This window comes from Ornithodoros turicata, chromosome 6 (assembly GCF_037126465.1).
Source record: "Ornithodoros turicata isolate Travis chromosome 6, ASM3712646v1, whole genome shotgun sequence".
Taxonomy (NCBI): domain Eukaryota; kingdom Metazoa; phylum Arthropoda; class Arachnida; order Ixodida; family Argasidae; genus Ornithodoros; species Ornithodoros turicata.
This window is the reverse complement of record NC_088206.1, coordinates 73,218,832-73,242,055: the sequence shown is the minus strand read 5'-3', so window position 1 is coordinate 73,242,055 and position 23,224 is coordinate 73,218,832. Positions and strand designations below refer to the sequence as shown.

General features: G+C 45.7%; 4 protein-coding genes across 10 annotated transcripts; 2 read left to right on the top strand and 2 right to left on the bottom strand.

Annotated features, from left to right (window-relative positions):
- Positions 1-6: 6 nt before the first annotated feature.
- Positions 7-9,883, top strand: LOC135397337 (mucin-5AC-like). 2 transcript variants are annotated; one of them, XM_064628867.1, is made up of 9 exons: positions 7-114; positions 2,724-2,745; positions 3,632-3,756; positions 5,387-5,425; positions 5,732-5,854; positions 6,222-6,443; positions 7,015-7,465; positions 7,987-9,594; positions 9,659-9,883. In XM_064628867.1, the coding sequence occupies exons 1-9, from the start codon at positions 66-68 to the stop codon at positions 9,672-9,674; spliced, it is 2,655 nt and encodes an 884-aa protein (XP_064484937.1). In that variant the 5' UTR covers positions 7-65; the 3' UTR covers positions 9,675-9,883. The 2 variants fall into 2 exon arrangements, with proteins under 2 accessions (XP_064484937.1, XP_064484935.1); XM_064628865.1 differs by lacking the exons at positions 7-114; positions 2,724-2,745 and having other exon boundaries at positions 2,792-3,756.
- Positions 9,884-11,984: 2,101 nt separating this feature from the next.
- LOC135398332 (uncharacterized) lies at positions 11,985-14,544 on the bottom strand. 6 transcript variants are annotated; one of them, XM_064629750.1, is made up of 5 exons: positions 14,373-14,453; positions 14,261-14,294; positions 13,885-13,994; positions 13,652-13,714; positions 11,985-12,124 (listed from the first exon to the last, which is right to left on the bottom strand). In XM_064629750.1, exons 1-5 carry the CDS (start codon positions 14,433-14,435, stop codon positions 11,990-11,992), a joined length of 405 nt encoding a protein of 134 aa, XP_064485820.1. In that variant the 5' UTR covers positions 14,436-14,453; the 3' UTR covers positions 11,985-11,989. The 6 variants fall into 6 exon arrangements, 2 of the variants coding, with proteins under 2 accessions (XP_064485820.1, XP_064485821.1); XM_064629751.1 differs by having other exon boundaries at positions 13,885-13,976; XR_010424079.1 differs by lacking the exons at positions 14,261-14,294; positions 14,373-14,453 and adding an exon at positions 14,458-14,544.
- An 885-nt stretch (positions 14,545-15,429) lies between these two features.
- On the bottom strand, positions 15,430-15,900 carry LOC135398727 (INO80 complex subunit C-like). The gene has a single exon (XM_064630111.1). The coding sequence runs from the start codon at positions 15,898-15,900 to the stop codon at positions 15,430-15,432; it is 471 nt and encodes a 156-aa protein (XP_064486181.1).
- Positions 15,901-16,042: 142 nt separating this feature from the next.
- LOC135397336 (beclin 1-associated autophagy-related key regulator-like) lies at positions 16,043-21,809 on the top strand. Its single transcript, XM_064628864.1, has 10 exons — positions 16,043-16,438; positions 16,798-16,860; positions 17,095-17,137; positions 17,288-17,369; positions 17,638-17,875; positions 18,464-18,660; positions 19,630-19,780; positions 20,244-20,420; positions 20,855-21,050; positions 21,577-21,809. Exons 1-10 carry the CDS (start codon positions 16,146-16,148, stop codon positions 21,670-21,672), a joined length of 1,536 nt encoding a protein of 511 aa, XP_064484934.1. The 5' UTR covers positions 16,043-16,145; the 3' UTR covers positions 21,673-21,809.
- The last annotated feature ends 1,415 nt before the right edge of the window (positions 21,810-23,224 follow it).

The following is a 23,224-nucleotide window of genomic DNA, read 5'->3' as shown; positions in this document are numbered from 1 at the left end:
CTTTGATTCGTGGCCTATTGCCTTTGGCAGCGCCACATCGACGAGTATAAGTAGGAGAAGAATAGATGTATTCCTTCGGTATGGCGTCGCCCCCAGGGCCACCGATACCTCATGGTGAGTTCACCTGAAGGCCCTTGAGTGCTTTACAGAAAGGGTACTTCAAAAAACACCTCACCGCATACAACTTACCTAGAAGACGCGTCTCAGCAATTACCATTAGCACTAATATAGGGTTGCCACCTGTCCCGATTTCACCCGAACAGTTCGGAAATTCGAGGCTCGCGTTCGGTGTCCGGGTGATGGTGTAACCGGACATGAAAGTCGGAGTCAGAACCTGCCACTTGGGTTATCGTCGCCAAAGATTGGACAATAGCTAAAATGAGCAATCAACGCTACGTTGAGCCTCATGAAGACACTGTGAGAACTCTCCTGGGTAAATTACTTCTAAAATGTAATTAAATTACATTACAATTACTACGAAAAAGGAATGACATTACAAAGTCATTACTGCGAGTTTAATCCTAACGATATTGAGGATGTGGAAATTCAAGACAAAAAAAAAACAAGATACATTTTGTTCTGTGCCGATTTCATGCGTCACCGTTCATAGTGGACGTTGGAATTCTGTTGACTCGCCAGTCGGCAACTCTCTTTCTGTCAAGTGCCAACACAGAACATACATTCGATTCTTTTGTAAAAAGTAATGACTAATGTCATTAAAATTACTGCCCAAATGTAATTAACTTAATGTCAAAAGTAATGGATTACATTACAAGTTACCAGAAAAAGTAATTCATTGCTGTAATTTTATTACAGTAATGACATTACTACCCAGGTATGCTCCGTACCAGCGCTCAGCTTTCAAGACTCAATATTTTGATACGGTCCCTTACAATGCACTCCACCCAATCCGAGACAGAGCAAAAAATGGAGGGGGAAGGTCCCACAGTAACAGCCCCCCATTGAACTCATAGTTTGAGATAGTTTACACAGCACTGGGTACAATGCAAATGAATTTGGCTGGACAGATAAAAATGCGACGTTGTTCCAGCCGGCCAATCAGGGCCTTCCCGGTGGTCTCGCCTTTCGTCTTGGATTAATAGCTCTTGCCCTTTTACTACATTTGAAGATGACATAGTAACATGTAAAGCGTCAGAGCCATATTGCTCAAATAATCCTAACGGATCTGCATAGCCCGCACTGCGTTGCACTTGCTATCATACTGCATACATAATAAATATACATACAATACTATATACATAAATTCCGAAGAAACAAAATGAACATGCTCTCTAATTCCAAATAACGACCAAGTCTCATGAGTGCATATACTTCGTGATGAGCATCCTACTTGGCAACATACATTGAAGCAAGACGGAAAGGAATAGGGCCTCTCCTCTCCGGTGTGGCAACCCTAAGCGCTAATGTTCTACATAGATTGATCGGCCTGAACCTAGTCCCAAAGAAGAGCCAGGCTTTCGTAGTCCGTTATACAAAAAGGTCTCACGATGAAAAGGATTGTCCTTCTTCCCTTGTCTCGGGTTATTTCAATCCCGTTCTCCTACGAGTTCGGCGTGTACGCGGCGCAAAACTCCTTCCTTACATAAATGGTACCCTTATTTTCGGGTGTATAACGAGCACTCCTGTATAACGAGCACCCCTAAAAACGGCCCGAATTCGAAAAAGTTCCACGTATAACGCGCACCCGCAATGTTGCTACAAGCCTCTGTGCTGCCACCACTATATACATAAAAAACCAAGGCGGTGTATAACACATATATGCGTACGCTTTATTTGAAACATATTTGGTTTCGCGTCCCTTCTCAATCACGCCAGCCTTCTGAAATGCATTCAGGATTATCGACTGCTCAATAGCATCCTTAAGCAGCATCATTAATTTTTATGAAGTCCAATGCCCTTTCGCCGGCTTTGTCAACTGGCCCTAAGAGATTTGTGAGAAACTCAGAGCACACCATGGAAGAGGCCAGAATTTGTACGACACCGACCAGAAAAGGAACTCTATATAAATATTTTCCTACTTTGTTGCAGGAAAATATTACCGTGTATAACGCGCACCATTAGATGCGCAGGACCTCTTCAGAGCACTTTTTTATTGTATATAACGCGCGCGTTGTACACCGGAAAATACATGTAAAAACTAAGAATTAATAATATCCGATAACAGGACACAGCTCGCGCAAAATGGTCACGACTCGGACCAGGAACCAGGAACTATAGCACCCAACTCAGCTAAAGGCGAAGAGGGATGTAGTTTTGCGGTACTATTTTACTAATTTCACGGTGACCTTCGGAGAGCCCCTCCCATCCTCTTCTATGGCGCCATCTACGTATTTTCTAAAGCTGTCGGAATTCTCTTAATGGACCCTTACCCAAGAAACGTCATCATGACGTTGGCAGACAGACTGAAACCGAAACAAATCAGAAGGGGAGGGTTGGGTTCCACGAATGGGCACTTGTTCGCTGCCTCCTATTGAAAGAAAAGTAGGACCGAATGTCGCAACCCTTTCAGAGACCATCGTAATCACCCCAAGACCGTGGTTTTCGGGCATGACTTTGTTCGCCCCTATAGTTTCGAGCGTAGTTCAACTCTACCAAATTGGTGGCGCTGTCCAATTATGACGTCATTAGTTTACAAACAGGGAGAGGTCTATTGACATGTGCTGACTGTGGCGTCTTTTCTAATTTTTGCTCATTTATTTCAGCCCCAGAGGGCATAACAACACGGTAAGTCGCGTCCGGGCATAACCCGATAGCTAAACCTGTACTGATACTGCATGAGTTCTAACCCAAGAAGGTCCGACGTACAATGCACGTATCTTGTTTTCACTAATCGTTATCTCCAATAGGGCATCCATTTTAACTAACAATTCGGGTAGTATAACTAAGCTACAAGTAACTCGTAACAATTTTTTTTTTTAAGTAACTAGTCTACAACGGTGATCCGCAACTGTAACTAGGGTGAAATTCGCGAAAGTTACAAATTTCGATCCACTCGTAAAAATATGAAATAACGTCTGCGGCGCTTCGAACTTTGCCAGACTGATTGTCATTTCCCTGAAGTTTTATCACTATTTTTTTTCTAATGCTATCACTTTGTATCAAAAAAAGCTCCAAGAAAAGCAAATTCCCACCGCATGTATTTCCTATGGCCCCAATACTGGTCGAAAACCATCATTTCTTCCTTTGTCTGCTTCACGTTCACACCACCACGTACAGAGTAGTCTTGGGAAAAGTTACTTTGAAAAGCAACTAGTTATGATTACAATTACCCCAGTCTAAAGGTAGTTAAGTTGCAGTAGGTACAGTTACATCGCGAAAATAGTAACTAGATACAGTTACTAAGTTAAGTTACAGTTCGCGGCGCTAACGAGGAATTAAAAAAAATAAATAAAAGAGTTACTCAGTCGCTATTTTTGCGGACTAATTGTAACAAACTTTTTCCCAATAACTTATATCCACGACACATCACACCCGTCCATTTCCTCACTCGCCACGTGATGGTTGGAATTGCTTTTTGTGCCAATAAACGCGGATCTATCGTTCTGTATCCATTTCGGACCTTTGGGAAGCGGCGCAGAATTAAACCGGATGCTGGTTATATCCCCATCAGAGAGAACAGCAACCAGGTGAACTGGAAGCATCAGAATCTGACCGTGTGCATGATCCTCCTACCAATGGTGTTGCTGATAGCTGTCCCTCTACTTGCCCGCGTTGCGTTTCCCGCTCATGAACCAAGCAAGTATATCTTGAAATGCCTCCCGAAACTCGACGTGCCGACGCCATCCGGACTCCACTAATGGATCGTGGCAAGCTTTTCCTTCTTTCTTTTTTTCTTTTTCAAATCGGCACGTACTAAAGCAAAAACTACACTCTTAAAAACGAGTTTCACCGCATAGCACACTCCTAGCCAACCATCATTCCGAACGACAACGTCCTCGTCCCTGATTTGTTGAGAACGTGGGGCGGAGCCTATTTTGTGACGCTTATGCTGTTCATAACTGTCACAAAAAAGGCGTTATCTGCTCTGATTTGTTGAAAACGGGAGGCATGTACGCCGTTTCTGTGACAAGTATGTACGTCATAAGTGTCACAAAAAAAAAAGGTGTACGCCTCTCGCTTTAGCAGATCAAGGCAGATAACGATATCATTCGAGATGCTGGCTGGCTAAAAGCGTGCTGTGCGGTGAAGTTCATTTCTAAGAGAGTAGGGAGCCTACATAAGCGACTCCGTCTCAGGGTGATGTCAGCCTATGACACACCACTTGCCGCCGACCGCCATATTGGTCCCTATTCCCTAGACGGCGTGGTATATAGAGCATACACTCTTAGAAACTAACTTCACCGCATAGCACGCTTTTAGCCAGCCAGCATATCGAATGATATCGTTATCTACCTCTATCTGCTAAAACGAGAGGTGTACACCTTTTTTTTTATTTTTTGGGACACTTATGATGTACATAATTGTCACAGAAACGGCGTACACGCTTCCCGTTTTTAACAAATCAGAGCAGATAACGATATCATTCGAGATGCTGGCTGGCTACACTCTTAAAAATGAACTTCACCACATAGCACGCTCCCAGCCAACCATCATCCCGAATGATAACGTTCTCGCATCTGATATGTTGAAAACGGGAGGCGGAGCCTATTCTGTGCCGTACATAATGAACACAAAATAGGCTCCGCCTTCCGTTTTCAACAAATCTAGGGCGAGAACGTTGTCATTCGGGCTGGGAACGTGCAATGTGGTGAAGTTCGTTTTTAAGAGTGTAGGAGCGTGCTATGCGGTGAATTTCATTTCTGCAACACGCTCGCGATTCTGTCAAAGCAGGGGACCAAGATGGCAGCCGCCTGAGGGACATCGACTGGAGATATCACCACCCTAAAGACGAAGTCGCGTATGTAGGCTCCCTAGTAAAAACTTGACCTCGTTCTTTTGCCGCAGTTTTTACTGTAGTATGTATACCTCAACCAATGAGACAGTTTTTGTGTCCACGTTTGTGGAAAGAGGGAGTCCACACGGTGCTGGCAGAGCGTTTGGTTTTATAGCTGAGCGACGCGATGTTGATAGCCTCTTATTTGTCTCACCCTACACTCTTAAAAATGAACTTCACCGCATAGCACGCTCCTAGCCAACTATAATCTCGAATGATATCGTTATCTGCCTTGATTTGTTGAAAACGGGAGGCGTACGCCTTTTTTGTGACACTTATGCTGTTCATAATTGTCACAAAAAAGGCGTACGCCTACCGTTTTCAACAAATCAGGGCAGATAACGATATCATTCGAGATTATGGTTGGCTAGGAGCGTGCTATGCGGTGAAGTTCATTTTTAAGAGTGTAACTTTGTGACGTTATTTGTGTAGACACAACGGTTCTAGCGACCACTGAAGCCCTCCCAAGTGGTAAGCACTTCTTCTTTTTTTTTTTTTTCTTTTTTTTTTTTGTCACAGTTGATGAAAAGTTTATAAGCTACTTCCCAAGAATTGGACTCTGGGGAGGGGGGGATGTTTGTTGGTAGCACGTGTTCATGGGTCGATAGCCGAGCTGTATTCTGCAATCTCCGAAATTTCTGGAGGGGGTTGCAAATAACCAGGTGGTGTGCACCCTCCTGGGGCAGTGTAGAGAAATTCATGATTAGGTGATGACGGGGTCAATACTTTCGACTATGACCATAAAGGTGAAGTAATTATACCTTTCGCCATGTACAGATTCTCCAAACGCTTCGTCCAAGAGCCACCGAAGAAGAGCCACCGTCACAATTTTCAACTTTAATGAATCTTCGTACGAGATGGACGATGACCCTCACACCACACATCAGGACACTTCCTTTGGTAACTTCTATTCTGGTGCTCACAATATGAAGACCTCTCTTGTCCAGGGAGCCTGCACCTCCGTCGATACAATAGTACAGACACTCTTCAATTATATGAGCTTTCCAAATAGGTTTTCAGCGCCGGTATATAGCAACTAAGAGTAATATCTCGACAGCGATACGAGGGCCGATATAATAATAATAATCTTTATTAATGTGCCCAAGAATAGCCAAAGCCTTGGTATTGGCGCACGTAGACATGACGTATCATGTTGCTTCGCGGCGCTAACAGGGAACAAAAGAAAAAAGAAAAAAAAAACAGCACGTATCTATGAGACTGTGACGTCACGGACAACACCCTTTATGCGTCCTTTTCATATGTGCAGGTGACTGGACGAAGCCAAGCAATTTACGTCCTACGTGGAAAGCACCTAACGTGACTTCTGGGTCAACGAACCTCTTTCAAAATAATACTAGAACCGTACGCGATATTTCGAATATGCCTAATGGCAATACGACGTTGTCAACGGTCGTCATGAGCACAATGAGTAGCACGAGTGACAACAACCACCTTGTGACGACGACGTATTGGCATTTTCGTGAGAATGGTAAGTTTTGTCTTTACGGCGACAACAGTTTTAGTGACTGTGCATTGTATAGTCATTAAGGTTCTTGGGCTTGGTAGCACGTAAACAACGAGAAAGTAGTCGAGATTTTTTTTCTTTTTTTCTACCGATGGATCCTCTCGCTGTCTAGTAAGTGCCGTGAACTCCTCCTTCGACTAGGTATACACGAGGCAACAGAAAAAAGTGCTCAAAGTAGTGCAGCGAGTGCTACCAAATCGAAGAGACCTATTCATACCCGTTGGTCATCTATAGCGTTTATGCCTTCCGGTAGGCGAGTCACTTGACGACAGGTACGATAAAAAGCCTTCGCGAAGCGGCAAGAACTGCCACCCACTAGTACCCTGGTGCTGGGAGCTTTGCATGTGTTTAGGTCGCTGTCTGCAGTTTGTCGTGGGTACCCGCGTACGGCAGCAGCACGTCAAGAAGCGGACGAGCGACGTCAACTATCATTTCCTCTCTCCCCAACAGGCGAAAAGTAGCGCTCCCGTACACGATTAGCGTCTGTATCTATAGGTCGTGCTATCTAATCTCATAGAGACTACTTTATCGACAGACACACTACCGTGGAAGCAGTCGTCGTCAACGTCTACTTCATCGATGCAACAGCCCGCGCAGTTACCATCGGGGTCTACTTCACCGACAGATAGGCTACCGTCGACACAGACATCTCCGGCGTGGAAACAGTCGTCAGCTATGCAACAACCCGCGCAGTTACCGTCGGGGTTTACTTCACCGACAAATACGCTACCATCGACGCAGACATCTCCAGAGTGGAAACAGTCATCGTCAGCGTCTACTTCATCACCGAGAGACACGCAACAGCCCGCACAGTTACCGCCAATGTCTACTTTAGCGACCTTACCATCGGCACAGTCAACTCCAGCGTATCTACCAGATGCAAACAATCGCTCCGAGAAAGGCCGTGGAAAAACAGCGCAGCCTCTGTTAACTAAATCGACAGAAGCATCCACGACTTCTAGTCGGATTACATCAAAGACAACACTGTGAGTACGCCACCGAGTTCTTCACAGGGGTGTCCTACCGTATATTAGTCCGTAGACGCGGTAGACGAATGCGATGCATTCTGGTGTCCTGATGATAAGTCATTGCACGTGACCATAATTTATAAAGATGAAGGCTCGTAAATGACGCTTGCAAGGAACGCGCTTGATGATTCTGCGCGTCGCTGTCTTTAGACCTTTGTAAAGTTCCACCCAGTATCCCCGCAGAAAGCAAGTAGATTCGCAAGCGTAGCGTTAGCGATTCCCGACGAAATGATAACTACACGAAGACTCGCTCAGCGCACGCGAGACCACCATCTCGTGTAAGACATGCGTGGTCTTCCGTTTCGACGTCGAGCAATTCCCACTAATGAGACAACAACATGCTCTCAATTAGGTCTATAAGGTGACATAGCCCAAAATGATGTTGCCTACGACGTGAGACGAGGGTTTTGTCATCAGGGTGTCCCTGTGGGACAGCGCACTATACGAAATGTAAACACGGAAACACTTCCACTTTACAGAAGTGCTACAAATGCACGGGAAGCACCACGTCCGCGATTGCGACGCCACACTGTCACATCAGTCACGATTTCGATAACCCCAATTGAAGAAGACACAGATATCGAAGGTACCGAGAAAAACACAAAAAGCAACAAACCGTCCGTGGTCGGAAATCGGCCTCATCCCTTACAGCTCTCTACGTCGACAATGAAATCAAGCACGTTTGCATTGAGGTCGTCTGCTGTCAGACCTACAAGCAGACGAACCTTGCATGAACGGTCGTCTGCAATGGAATTCAGGCCTCCAATTGGACGCGCGTCCGTGAAAGCAGCCACGACTTCCGCTAAATCGGCTTCAGCGACTGGGATAGAATATCCAGCCGTTGAAACGACGCTCTGTATACGAGAAGAATGCAAGACTAATGACATTATAGGATCTCGCCCTCGTCTGCAGCGACAGACATTACCAACTACTCCGACCCCTTCTGAGGAAACCGAAACTGGTCCCAGAATAACACTGAATATGATGTCGTCTGTTGAAGCGGACAGTGCTTCCAGGATACCGTACACTGTCACGCTAGGTATGAACGAAACACAACTGGGAAATAACACACCAACTAAATCGCCAGGTTACACCGACGCTCGTCTTCCAGGGAGACGTCGTATAGCGTCGGTCGTGCGGACGAGAGTTAAAGAAACCGAAACGAAAACTGCAACGCCATTATTCAGCAGGCGATTTTCGTCTACTGTCGGCAAACGGGAACGCCTCGGTGAGAGATCATTTCGGCCATCAAGATTTCCCAACAAACACGTCGTACCTAAGAAAACTTTAACGAAAGTGACATTGAAGCAGCATTCGTCAACCTTTCGGCAAAGAACACGTCGTCCTATACACAGGCGAAGACTTGTAACCTTCGTAAATCCAACTGAATACGACGACGAGGATACCACTGTTAATACCAGGATAGTGACTGCGATAACGAATGGTACGCATACGGGACCAGCCATCATCTCTAGTGATTCCACCACTCACAACTACTCGGAAACTACTGGGAAGCAAAGTGGTCAGTCGACCATTCTTTGGAGTACTGGGATGAGTGCTGGGTACAGGTCGCTACATTTGACTTTCACACGTAACGAGAGCAGATCTACAGATTCTACAAAATTCTTCGATGAACTCGAAGGGTCTACTGAAAGAGAAGAAACTAATACAAACCTCGGCGTATCGTCCTTTGACATGCAGACGACATCTACAGACGCTTCTCGAGATGCCGGTGACGTGGATCTACACGATGCGTTAGTTTCTAACGGCGACAGCGTCTCTTCCTACGACGATGGCCAAGTGACGTCACGAGGCCTAAAAGGAGGTCTCAACGACACCTCTGGATGGAGAGAAAGCACGACGTCGGAAGAGACAACATTTCCGCGGGTACCATATGCTAGCTCACCCCACAAGTCGGACTTTGGAGAAGCGACAGAGCCTGCGACGGTACTCTCCACCTCGGGGGTTGTCAGCACTCTGTCGTATTACGTAACACTGACGGATGCCACCGAGTATACGAGTGATACGGCGCCACTCACCGGTGAAACGTCTACGAGGGGCAGAACCACGAAGTCTCCTTCCAGAGGGTACCAACGACACGTAAGGCACAGTTTCGTATCCAATGCTTACATGCCCTTGCTTCTTTTTCAGCTCGAACCTCGACTAGTTCAGCCCTAACAACCACTTCCAGGGAACCTCATGTTACTTGGGCTAGCGCTACGACAGCCAGAATAACCCCACATACGCAATATTAATAAATGACGTCAGCACGATGTCGCTGATCACATTAAATGTTGACGTAATGTTACGCTACGCTCGACAATGACTTGTATGAACACTGCTGCGACAGTATACAGCACTATAGTGTGTTAAACATGTTACGGCACTGGCTCCTGTACAAATGCTGTACATGCTGTACAAATCCTGTACATGCTGTACAAATCCTGTACATGCTGCTGAAGGCTTTGCGACACCACTCAGAAGACATGACAAACGGATTCCACATGAAAGACTGTAGGGTTGCACACCTGGCAGTTGGTTTACCCAGCTCCACGTCAGTGGCAACGGAAGAAAGGCCTTCTGGAAAAGTCGGGTTCGCAGGGACGATAACTGTCTCGGAGCCTAATACAATTCCACGATGTCAGTTTTAACATGCGGTTTCAGCTACCACTTTAGTAATGGTCCTGTACGCTACAATCTTGTGGATCTAACACACTGAAAATCTGCTGGACAATCCAGAATGCCTAGCCAAGAGGAACTCTCTAACCCTCTGATAGATTTCACACCGGTCGGCTTCGTAAGCAAATGTAAGATTTAACGGCATTAGCTGGCCCGAAAGGTAATCGGAAATGTCATTGGCATGCACCAATTTATCTTCCCCCTTCTCGAGTATAGTTTTTGGTTTCAAGAAAAATAAAATGTGTGTGTCCCTTGCAGTGGTTGAAAACGGGTTCTCAATTGGCTGGTAGCGAAGTCTGACTTGCGCTTATTGACCCTCTGTGTGCTGGGCCCTGGCAGCAGTCGCTTGACCCCCGCTGCCGGCAGACCCAAACCTAAAGGTGACAATATCCAAGTCATAGTTATATCGCCAGGGGCGCCCCATGCAGTGCTGGCGGTAATAGGGTGCCTGAATACTAGCACTTTAGCGGTAATACCAGTGCGAATAGTGGTTTGAAAACCGAAGCGAATACGAAGGGAATAGCTGCGAACGGTTTGCACGCATAGGAGGAGTGCAAATAAAGTCCAAAGGTACAGGAAACGTTAAAAGAGAAGGTCAGGCTAGTCGGTGGGGTAGCATGCTACGACGCTTGTGTGTACCTTCAGTCCTTGTCTTTGGCGTCCCAAAATGGAACAGATATACGTATTTTAATTTGTAGAAGTATACAAGCGCCAAATCACTGTCAGTATGCGTTCAGAAGGTGTGCATTCGGTTCTGCGCCACCTCGTTTTTAGAGAAAGTGATAGGTTTCGCTGTAGATTAATTGTTTGTTCTTGCGTGGCCTTTATTTTATTTTATTTTTTTCGGCTACTATTCGAATATAGTCGGTATGAAAGAGGCATTCGGTTCGATTCGTATTCGCTTCGGTACTTATCGGGAATATTCACACGGCACTGGATGTGGTGGGAGTCACCTCACGGTGGGGACCCAAGTCCATATACGGTGTCCAAAAATTTACAAATACTTTGAGGGCAGAGCGTCGATGTGCTGGATAGGGCAATTGACCGAGCAATTTGGACTAAAACAGCCATTTGGGCTTAAAAGCGCTTAAAAGACGAACACAGACGACACAACATACAGCAATCACTTACAACAATAAAATAAAATAAATACGATAAAGTGATAAAGATGTATTTGATGGTCCATTAAATTCTTGAAAGTGAGTGGTTCGTCTTTTAAGCGATTTTATCGTCGAGCAATCTTGACATAGTGAAACAGCGAGAGTCCAGTTGATTTAGACAAAAAAACGCGCAAGGCTTTATGATAAACGATACTTCGTAGGCTAATCGCGGGCATCAAGTATCGTTATATTCGTGCACGTTGTCGCAAGCGCCGCGTAGATCGTTGTCTGGCCACGTGATACGACAGCCTGTCATCGCGTAGACGGAATCTCGAAATGTGTCGACGCATAAAGATCGAGACTCGTTGAATGTGATCCTGGACGCCGTTTCCCATTAGCAGTGACCGTAGATGAAACAGGGATAGCGAGAGCAAGGAGAAGATCTCTGCGTGACACTATACCGAAGATCAGACAGCAGATCGCCGTCTGCGTTCTTCGTTGTTTACGTATTACTATGCCGTTTCATCGCTCTGCACTTGGCCGTCATGAACCCGATTGTTCCTATTGCGATTATGCGTCCTGGGCAGGCTTCGGGGAGCCTTGAGCGTGACCTTGAGGCTACCACTAACGGACCGATACCGCATCAACTAAGCTAGTCCATCGTGCCCATGGGTAAAATGAAGACTCCATAGACATAATGTATTTAAGAGTAACTGTGGGGATTTTTAATAAGCCACAATAGTATTTCAGCGATATTCTCCCGATTAAGCCTTACTGAGACGCATTTCTGTCCACGGCAGACGCCCACGTCGATTCTGCCTGTCATGCCACTCCTCCGCTGAAACATTCAAATCGAGTCGTAATTTAAATTAAATTAGCCACGCTTGAGAGCATCGACACTTTCAAGAGCGCCATCTTGTCTCCGCGCTACACTACCCACGCGCACGATGCCATCTGCCGTGCGCGGGTGAAATCTTCCTTTCTCTCGCAAGCAACTCATCAAAGTTGACGGCCTTGAGCTCATGTTGACATCCTCGGGATGCTCTAGTGCAGGGGTTCCCAAAGTGTGGTCCACGGACCCCCGGGGGTCCCCGAGAGTGTTCGTGGGGGTCCGCGACGATCGAAGAAAGCCCGAAGACCGTCTTGGCGAGTGCTGGTCACGTCATCTCTGACGGGGACGCGCGAATCTAAATCGAAATATCGAATCGAAATATACTACCTTCTCATTTCCTGCATGGCGGTGCCTTGTTTGTTTGTTTTTCCTTTTCTTTCTTCACGTCCCTTATTTACGTCAACATGAATCGTACTTAACGGGGGTCCTCGAATGGATTCTCAGTAGTTTTGGGGGTCCGCCACAACGAGAAGTTTGGGAAACGCTGCTCTAGTGGATGATACATGGATTATCGCACAACAATCATACACGCCCACAGCGAGCATCTTCAAATGGGGATGGTACCGGTGTGGTGCAGAAACAAGATGGCGAGTTAAACATACATGGAGGGAAGAAGGCATCACTGCCACTTTGGAGATACTTTCACAGCACAATGTACTGAGAGTCGAGTGCAATGGGGGTGGACTGACTGTGTCTTACCAATGTTCTTTAGTTTCACGGGTGTATTCAGGGCATTCCACCTACCCGCGTACTCAACACCGCAGTGAACTTTCAGTACATTGCGCTGCCTGGTACACTACGTTCGAACGACAAATTCGAGGAGCATAAAATCAAATGATGACGTCACTCGGTTGGCTCCTTTTTCACAACTGCTTATGCGCGTGCGCTGCGGTGCCCACGACCAACTTGGTCCTGGGTGCGCCGGACAAGGTTATCTCCGTGTTTAATAGATGGCGCTGGATGGGGACGCCAGAAGTGGGGACCAGTGGGGACGCCGCGCGACTCCTTAGACCGGTTCTGGTCCATTGTGCTACCCACTTGGCTTCGTTTTGGTGCGCGCCTAGGCTGGCTCGCTTAAGATCCACTAGGATACGGCGTGTGTATGAAAAAGGTCCATTTCGCCTTCACTTTTCTGGGCAATAGACCTCTACCTGTTTGTAAACAAATGACGTCATAATGTTCGACAGCGCAACGAGTTTGGTAGAGTTGAACTACGTTCAAAGCTAGTGGCGAACAAGGTCGCGCCAGAAAGCCACGGTCTTGAGGGGATTACGATGGTCTTTGAAAAGGACGCGACCTTCGGTCCTACTTTTCTTTGAATAGGAGGCAGCGAACAATTGCCCATTCGTGGACCCCAGCTCTCCCCTTCCAATCTGTTTTGGTTTCGGTGTGTCAACCAACGTCATGATGACGTTTCTCGGGTAGAGGTTTATAAAGCTCCTTCCTTCTTCCATTGAACGATGTATGACTCACCAGACAGTGTTCGCCTTCTTTTAAATAATACAAGCAGCCCTCCTGGGTAGGATAGCCTGTCACCTGATGAGATCCAAAATAAATTGTGCGATTATTTCGGGTACGAAGTATTCGTCCATCTGTTATCGACGAAAGGCATCTCAATAGTTGAAGGTCACACGAAGGTCAATGTATACAACTTCCATCCCTAATTACGACCACCTCCCAACGTCATCTAGAATCACAAATCTCACCTCGTCCGGATAGAATGTGTAACTTCTTGGAAATTGTTTATGCGCATCCTTATTTCCTCCCTCAAAGTGGCTTTCAGCTGCCGGAGCACCCTCTGCAGAAAAGGTGACAGCTGCATGGGAGTTGATGCAGGAATGAAATTATGGCAGTAACACGAACACTATCTGTATAAGTACCACACTTGGTAAGTAACTGTGTATTCAGGAGTTTGCAAGCGTTGTTTTATCATTCTTCGAAACGTTATCGCGAGAAAACTCATATCCTGTTGAATGTGGGAAGGAAAGTATTTGGATCGAAGGGGTGGAACCTCACTGACGATAACACGGAAAGAGCAACTACTGCAACAAACATTAATTACTGTTGGAAAACGTAACTTACCTATGTCTGGAATTATGACATAAATATGCAAATCCTGGATCAAAAATGAATCCACCGAACAGATTATTTCCTATCGACAACTACCGAGCCATCTAAAGCCCAAATAACTAACCTTGGAGAAACGTACGTAAACCTTGCCCCACAGGTTGTTTGCTGCCAAGACGCTACACCACATCCTGATCAGAGAGTAATCTTACCCAACAAGCACAACGCAGCAGCAGCAGCAGATGACATCGTGTACCGCTTCTACTTGTATGGCTTCATTTCTTTTGCGCACTCGCCAGCTTTCAAAGACGTGATTGATTTATAGAGTTTACGAACGTCTTTGTCGTAAAACGCGGCCATAAAAAGTTTATTTTTTTATGCACGCAGGTTTTATCCCTACGTTGTACCACAAACGTAAACAACCCTTCTGTTTTCCCGCTATAAACTCAAAGACAAAAAAAAAAATCGAATTCTGCAGCAGAAGTGATAACTTGTCAATGTTCCGTTTTACTTACAAAAAATCACGCAGCACTGATCTCAACTCAAAACTTGGTTGGATGCAGCTGTACCGTTTTTTACGTATTTTAATACGTACTTGTAACTTTTTTTTTGTAAATATTATTTTCCCGATAGAATACCGAGTACAAAAGTAGCCCATCCACACTGTAGCCTGGATTTTTGTTTTAAATTATTAATGCCGTAAACCACTTCCGTCCGTGCACACAGACTTCACTTTCTAGGGAAGCCTTACCAAAAATAGACGTGCCTTTTCTCGCAGGACATATATGTCCGTGTCGGGATTATTGGGGCTTACGAGTCACTAAGCAAATGCATAGACCAACCATAAGCAACCACTGACGTTTTCAGGGATATTCGAGGCACGACCTAACAAACGCTTGCTTGGATCTTAGAAATTACCTGGTTATACGAACGCGCTCATTACGAACGAAATATTTAACTCGCAAATATTTCCCTTATCAAAAACGTTGCGTTATAATGCTGTCAAAGGGTGATGATATAAGTTTCTTTTACACGTTTATTGGGAAGATTTGCTCGGACAAAGACAAAAAGCATTTTACAAACAACACAAATAAATAATAAAAAGCAACCAATACACTTGCTAGGTACTGCACCCTGCAGTTTGAAAACTTGGCCTAGCAATCCAACGGACACCACTGTCCAACTCAAGTCACAGGCAATGTGGCCCTTCTCAGTATCAGGTATCCATTCACCTGATCCGGTGATAAGAGACGTAGTTTGGCATACTCTTCCGCGTTCGAATACCTCAGTTTTGTTTGTGGATCTGTGTACTTGGCGGGTAATCCACTGATATCGGAGTATTTCTTGGCCGGCTTCAACGACGGTGGGGCCTCGAGACTCGAGTACGTCACAACTCCAGGAAGCAGCCGTTCTGCGGCGATTACTTGTTTGAGATTTTTCCACACCCGTGGCTTTTTACTGCTTCCTGGAACTGACCTATTTGCGTAGCTCGGATCTTTGAAGGCGTACATTTTTTCTGAAGATGCGGTTTCCGTCGAATCAGATGTCGACGAGATTTCTTCTGTCTTGATTTCGGAGGTTTGTAGCCTTCTCTCCGAAGCCGTTAACGCGTCTGGAATATTGTTGGTGCTTGATCTCACTTTCTTTTTACCCATAGCGAAGAAAGTGAAATAAACCCACCCAAAATAACGAACGGCAACCTCAAAACAAAGCAACGACCATGGGCGACGCCATTATTGACATCACGGCGAGCTAAATAATTGGAGCCAATCCAATCCGGTGGTAGACGAGTATCCGGGTATCAAATTATCGTGTCAGTCTTCGTTCTTAATGAAAACAAAATTTTGTTCTCTTACAACTTTCGCATTCCTGTGGGGACCCATGTTGCGAAGCGAAGCAAATGCAAAACGGCTATAAGTGCGTCACTTCCGCTAATCATATGGGCCAAACTTCCGGAAACAAAAAACTAACGAAATGTACTTACATGGCCACTTCTTGGAGCACAAGCAGTGATGAAAGTAACGGTGCTCCAACTGATTTTAATGTTTCGTCTTCTCTCGAGTCTAGCAACGGACGAAGTAGCGTTGTAACGGAACGTTGTCCGGTCTGTGCGCAGTATCGCAGAGTATACTTCTGCCCAGAATGCATACAAAAGGGTGATTTCACGCACAGCAAGGCTAAGTACCTCGAAAGGTAATGTATCGCTTCTTAACTATCACTTGTGCTGTGTTGTGATAAGAAATTTTGTGCTACATACGAGCTTGGTCGTCAGCGTATTTTTGTAACAGAATTTACACTACTAGGCGTGCAGGAATCGTCTGCTACCACATTCGGACACCTTTGTTCGTGCATGTTTGGTTTTGCCAAATCAAGATAATCACCGTAATACGAAGCACCGTGTCTGTTTTATCAACAAGTTACACATATGGCAGGTGCAGCAGCGAAGCCTTTCCCTAAGAATCGTGGCATTACATAATGAACGGACACAACGTTTGTCCTTGGAGATCGCACTGGTGCGTCACTTTTTGAGTGATGTCCTTCTACTCTTGCAGATTCGCGGAGAAGAAATTGCGATACATACAACTTGAAAGACAGAAGACTGAACTAGCAAAAAGGTAGGAAAACACTGTTACTCCTGTTGATGCTGTAGAACGGTACGTTAATCTGCAAACGCATGACGTCATACATGCGTTGTGGCCTAACGAAGTCAAAGTAAAAACAATAAGGGAAAATGAGTAAAAATAAGTTTGAATAAGTTGGCGCTGGGTGATTCGGCCTGTGATTTAGGATTTCTGGAGATGTATGACTTGAATGGTATGGTCGTTTATTATATTTTCTCTCTTTCGAAGCATCGAACAAAGGATAAGTGGTACACTGAAAAAGAGCGCAAGGGTGAGCATAAATTTTCTATAAATTGTTACGACGCGAAAGCGAAGTTATCGTGCAACTCAGCTCCGGCACTCTTTACATAGACTCGTAAACTATGTGTGTGTTGAGTTAACTGTGTGAGCACTAAGTTAATACAGTTCTACATTCTTTCAGTTACAAGAAATCAAGGATGGCACAGAGCACTTGGAACTCTTGGGTTGTGCTCTCAGAGAAGCAAAGATGCAAAAGGCTAGAGGTGAAGCATTTCTTTGGTGATCATTTTTACGGCGCATACTTCCACTTGCCTATTATATTTGTGCCGTACTTTACAAAAGTCACACTTATTACGGTAATCACTGCACTTTAGACGAGCTTGGGAGGTCGTTATTGGTGACCAGCTCTAGCTCCTGAAAATTGGTTCGAGAGTTACCTCTGCCCGGTACAATTTAAAAATGTATGCTCGATGAAAAGTAGTTGCTAATATTCTCCGTAGGATAATGGTCCACACAATTTCACGTTTCTAGCTCAGGAACAGTTGGATGATCTGCGCACGGAATGCCACGAAAAACGAACGTTTCTGGAAAGATTTGTCGCCCGTCAAGAGAAGAGGCGACTGCAGGTAGAGAAGTTGAAGAATTGCGCGGCAGACAAACGAGTCAGTCTGAATGAGCGCAAGCAGAGGCTCAAGGAGGAAGTGAGGCGCAACCTTAGAGACCTGACGCAATACATTTTCCCCATCAAGGAACATTCTCCCCATTCAAGGTTTGTAACCCTTATCTAATCTAATCCGATGTAACCTAATCTAATCCACAATGGGATCACATTTCCACCTTTCGTCAAAGGAGAACAACTAGCACCTTCACATCCGTAGAAGGCCCCCCCATGCACCACGAGAAAATCCCACTGTTGTCCGCTGCAGTGATTCCCCAGACTCCAAATTTGGTGACTCGACTATTTCAAATGAAGAAAGCCTGTGCAGCTGAAAGCAGCTGACTACCATGAGTTCCATGACTAAACGTGTGGCAGTAATTGGCGAGGCTACAAAGGATTGCTTTGAACTACTTAAAAGAGCAGGGAAGATCCCCTCCCACGTAGAGCCCCATCACCTCCTTCAGAAACCCCATAAAGCGACGCCGACATTGCACTGTGACGCACCGCAAGTAGCGCAGTGCCGTGTTTTTGACAGGCCAAACCGTTGTGCGAAAATATTTTGGTGTCCATCAGTACTAAATGTCATTTCGTTGCTCCTTTAAGGGCTACTTGTGCCTAGCGTTTAGAGTTTAGAGTTGACACCGTTTAATGTTTTTCTAACATGTCTCTAACCCTGGAATCGCTTTGGATCTCTTGCAGCACAACTGCAAAGACTTACATGGAACTGCAACAAGAAACAGAAGACCCGCTGTCGAATGCTCTGCAAGAAGCGCAGCAGACAACGTATGTTCGGGGTCATTGGGTTACCCTGGCTGCACCACCCCCTGGGGCCACCTACTCTATCGTGGAACCACGCCTTCCAGCACATGGCGACTACTCGCAGTACTGCTCGTGGCGTAAGTATCCACATTAATAAGGACTGTGCCAAAGTGTTCTAGTCAGTCACGGGTAAGTTACTCAGTGTTTAAGTTGCGGTTGCGGTTATGGCTATCTCACGGAAATAGTAACCGAGCTACAATTACGAAGGCAACTCTCAGATACAATTACATCTCATGCTTGTTACGCTAAAGCGCAAGTTGTTTTTCGAGGTGTCGTCAGCATGGCAGATGTCTCGTAAAGCATTAGGAAAGCTGCGTGACACTTTACACTAGTTTAGGACTGGTAACCTTTTGCCTGCGGTCGAAGACTCGCAAGTTGTAAAATGTTTTCAGGCATTGTCCCAAGGAAAACCACTTTGCCAAAACTTGCGATACACCAAAAAAATGCGCAAAAATCCTATAAATGCCATCTGAAAATGATGAAGGCCATCTTTCGCTGCTTTGCACCGAGATACATTATCGCCTTCTTAAAGCGAAACAAAAACTGACTGTGTACAACGTGTGGAAACCTGTGTTCCCACAACTTCGCGGCATCAGCCCACCTGTTCCGTCGCCAACGAAGACACAGCAAGTGAAAAGTCGAACCAACAAACATAACTTCCACCAGACCGGTCCCCAGCAGCACAACTGCCGAACACCCCACAACACGACAAGCGCTTTTCCTTTTCAAGGGTTTTTGGTCCCGCCCCTCACACATATCAAAACACAATGGCCCCCTAGCGGCAAACTTCCCGCGATAACGCAACAAACGAGATGACGCCATAGAAGAAATTCTGTAAGGAAATTTTGTAGGTAGTTTTCCCACTTTGAGTCCAATGAAAGCATCTAATCAAACAACCATTTTTCTTTTTTTTTTTTTTCTTTGGATTTTTCCGCTTTCTAACATCTTTTTTACATCTCTGATTCCAAGCTTGATTGCTTGATCTCTTGTCTTCTCCCTTGTTATCTGTCCTGACTACCAATGTTTCACCCTGTGTGGCATTCTAGTGGTGCAACAGCAGGAGTGTGCTTCGCCTCCGAGCGATAATCCTCGCAATGTGGGTTACACGCTTTCTGCCGGACTAATGTTCACCACACAGTTGGTGTCTGTGCTGTCCTTCTACCTTGATGTTGGACTTCCCCACCATCTGTGCTACAGGTACAATGACATCTAGACTAATGTGTAAGCCCCTAGCTTTCCGCAAAATGTTGCGGAATATTCAATATTTTGAGTTACGCAAGAATCTCAATCGATCTGCAGCATTTTCGTGGGTGAAACTCCATCAGTCACTACTGCAATGCCTTACACCACTGATAATGCTGGCACTTACATGGCTGAACAATGTCCAAAGTGAGATTGACATAGTTGAGTGTAGTTTTTTTTTGCGCACTGAAACGTTCCGGAAGGCTGGAAAAGCGTGTGTGATGAGTCGATGTGCTGGCTTGTGAGAATGCTGCACTTATTTTTTCTCGTTTTCTCTTCCCCGCGGAGTCACGCGGATTTGTAAATCCCACTTTGCAGAAAAGTAAATTTTCTACCGCTGAAAGCTAGGGGCTTTACTAATGTGACGTAATCCTTGAGAGTCACTCGGCCCTAAACTTCATTTGTTTTAATTTTCAAGGGAATTTGGCAATGGAGAGCCGAGCGACGAGGCATTCAAGCACAGGGTGGCCAAGCTAAATGCGAACGTCATCCATCTTTGTGCGTCGCAGGGCGTTGATCCCCTGCATCTGAGACCCAGGGCCACACTGCGGAATCTTCTGTTGTTGCTGGACCCAGAGACTGCAGACCTGGGACGGTGAGGGCTGTCTCGCGCTTCACTAAAGTTACACGAAAGGACAACTAATTTTGTTGTTTTTCATTGTGACGATGAGACATGCAGCATAAGTGATCACTTTGAATGTGGTTTCTTTGTCTGTATGAACGTTAATAGGTAGTTTGTAGATGTTTAAATTGCCTATAAAGTTGGAAGCCAGGTGCTACTCGTGCGTTTGACTCGTGCAGGGTTAAAGGAAAAAGTTTTCTTGTTCAGCATCGAACCAGATAACATGAATGTATGGAAATATGCACGTGTTTTGTGCTGTAAAGTGTAGTTTGTGTTTGCGTTACAGAACATAAAATGTGCGTAAATTATGGCACTGGGGACTAAATGCTAGCAGGTAGCCATCTAAGCCCCGGTGCCACAACGCTGCTATAACAGCAATTCAGTTGAGTACTCTATATCGATTTCAGGTTAGAGGCATTTGAACTGAGTCCAGAACTGACCATGTCCGTAGAAGAAAACCTGTCGAGAGACCTGACGCTCTCGGGCAATGACTCCGACAGCAACTCCGACGATGCAATCGGAGAGGATTGGGAGAGCATTTCGAACTTTGTCACGGGAAGTCCAGAATTTCCGAGGGCAGCATTTTCCACGACAACCGTTATGGTGAGGCAACTCGAGACACGAAACAGACCAACTCGTCTGTTGGTTATGCATGGGAATATGTCTTGCAGGTGTTCTTTGAGGATGATTATTAAGTTTCAGTGTTTCTCGTCATAATGGCAAGGTAATGATCAATGTCTTTGTTACAGTACTTTGGTTATCCTACAAAGTTTCTCTGTATTTACAAGTTGTTTATGGTGTTGACATCAGTTATTTGTCTTGGAGAGCTCCATTTTTCACCCAGCCATGGTTAATGAACAGTCTTTTGTGCTGGAGCAAGTTCAGCTCTCCGGGATATCTATGCACAAAGCATACTGATCGCGCTTTCAAAGTTTAGTGCAATACAATCTGTGTAGCATAGTATTTGCTGTACGCAATATGGAAATGCATCGAGCTGGATACAGATGCTGCTTTTGTCTCAAAGAAATGGACCCTGTTCTTCACTGCATGTGGGACCACTGTAAACCACCACTCGTAAACAGTGCCACATTTACAAGCTGTAACTAACGTAGTCTTTCCTGACACACAGTCCCGGCAAATGAGCCAGAACCAGCCACCGCCACCGAGCCTGTTTTCGTCAGCTGCTGCACTAGTGACAAATTTTTGGCGAACTGGACCAAAATGATTTCCTCCATTTTGGTTCGAGAAGGACCATTCGACACCTTCCTCATCACGTTGAGACATCACACTCCCCAGACAGAAGAATAGCAGCACATGGTGCTTTCATGTGATATGTAAATAAAACATTTTGTACGCCCCTGCTTTTCTGTCCTTTGACACAGTTACGTAGCCAGAAAATATATGATATCATAAAACTGATAACACGCTGGAGAAGGATTATTCCGCCTCCAGCTCAAAGTCCTAAGCAGAGCTCACAGTGAAGCTGTCCATCAGGAGTCACCATGCAGCATGTTTTTGCTCTGCTGTGTGTAGTTTTTATTGATTATTCGCATGACGTCATCGGTTGGAAGGCGCCAGTATCATTCGTTAGTAATTTGCTGCCGTCATGGGCCGCCATATAATGTGTGTCCTCAGGTTTTGACTACGTACAGGCCTACACTCGCATCGCATTCACCGTACACTTGGTGTTTCAAAGTGATTGCAAGGTACGAATATCATATGTGCCACATCCGGGTAATTTCTGTGCCTTCAACCTAAAAGTCCTCTAAACAGCGCAAGGTAGGAACGAAAACCGGGACCAAACTTCGAGGGGGGCGATTTCGCCTTCTCGAAGCTAGTGCCCTCTGGAGGAATGACGAATAAACTCTGTTATAACTGCGCGATGAGATTTACAAAAACAGTCTGAGAAAACAACTGCGGACGGCCGACACGATGCTCGTGTGACGTAGGGAAGCCCCCTGACTTCCTTTCTTCTCAGCTAGCGGGCCGCTCTGTTTACAAACGTGACGTCACGAGAAAACTGGTTCGAGGTTATATTTTGCTGCCGCGTGCAAGAAGTGGGGAAAAAGTGTCGACTGATAGGCTGATAGTGCCCACGAGCATGCTTTGCGCGGCGGCGTTACGTAATCAGTGACAATGACGTAGGTCGTCTAGAGCTATGCCGATCTACGTCACGTGAACGGGGACCACGTTACGTCACGATGCTCCCTCGTTCTCCGATAATACTTACTTACTTACGAGTAGAGGACTTTTTAAAGGTGCGCGGAACAAAGGGCTCGCTCTGTAGGTCATGCACTCGTCGTTGTTTCGCAGGAGCCCATTTTATTCGTTGCAGATCTCTCTGCAGCAAAAACGACGTCAAGGGTCGTGACCGAGGGGTCATATCCAGTCATATCACTGCTTTGAAACGGCTTCGAAGCTGTTTATGCATTAGTATTACGGAATACAGTTTATTCACTGCCATAAACCGTCTCGAAGGCACTACTGGCGCTACCTCCCGTGGCCACCATATCATGCGTTTGGTTTCGGTTTTCATTCGCTGCCATAGCTATATTTAGAAGAGTGAAGAAAATTTTCAGTTTTGCACAAATGATATTCTCGCAGTAAAACAGCTCGGGAACACCAAATGTACGGCGAATGCGACGGGGCTCAGGACGTCGGGTCCTACATTCACGGAGATGTGGCGGTAAATACGACTGTGGCGCCACCGCGTTCACGTCATGCGCTATCGGTTACACAGTCGCGGATCAAAGAGGGGCGATCCACCCCCAAATAAT

What these genes read in the sequence shown, in the direction of transcription:
- LOC135397337 (XM_064628865.1), top strand. Translation starts at nt 3,519, where the DNA reads ATGGTTGGAATTGCTTTTTGTGCCAATAAACGCGGATCTATCGTTCTG. An exon ending in ACATCAGGACACTTCCTTTG is followed by an intron (nt 5,855 to 6,221) that starts GTAACTTCTATT and finishes TCATATGTGCAG; the next exon opens with GTGACTGGACGAAGCCAAGC. An exon ending in TTGGCATTTTCGTGAGAATG is followed by an intron (nt 6,444 to 7,014) that starts GTAAGTTTTGTC and finishes CTTTATCGACAG; the next exon opens with ACACACTACCGTGGAAGCAG.
- LOC135398332 (XM_064629750.1), bottom strand. Translation starts at nt 14,435, where the DNA reads ATGTGGTGTAGCGTCTTGGCAGCAAACAACCTGTGGGGCAAGGTTTAC. An exon ending in TGTCATAATTCCAGACATAG is followed by an intron (nt 13,995 to 14,260) that starts GTAAGTTACGTT and finishes ACTCCCATGCAG; the next exon opens with CTGTCACCTTTTCTGCAGAG. An exon ending in ACACATTCTATCCGGACGAG is followed by an intron (nt 13,715 to 13,884) that starts GTGAGATTTGTG and finishes GGATCTCATCAG; the next exon opens with GTGACAGGCTATCCTACCCA.
- LOC135398727 (XM_064630111.1), bottom strand. Translation starts at nt 15,900, where the DNA reads ATGGGTAAAAAGAAAGTGAGATCAAGCACCAACAATATTCCAGACGCG.
- LOC135397336 (XM_064628864.1), top strand. Translation starts at nt 16,146, where the DNA reads ATGCAAAACGGCTATAAGTGCGTCACTTCCGCTAATCATATGGGCCAA. An exon ending in GAACATTCTCCCCATTCAAG is followed by an intron (nt 17,876 to 18,463) that starts GTTTGTAACCCT and finishes GATCTCTTGCAG; the next exon opens with CACAACTGCAAAGACTTACA. An exon ending in TTTCCACGACAACCGTTATG is followed by an intron (nt 21,051 to 21,576) that starts GTGAGGCAACTC and finishes CCTGACACACAG; the next exon opens with TCCCGGCAAATGAGCCAGAA.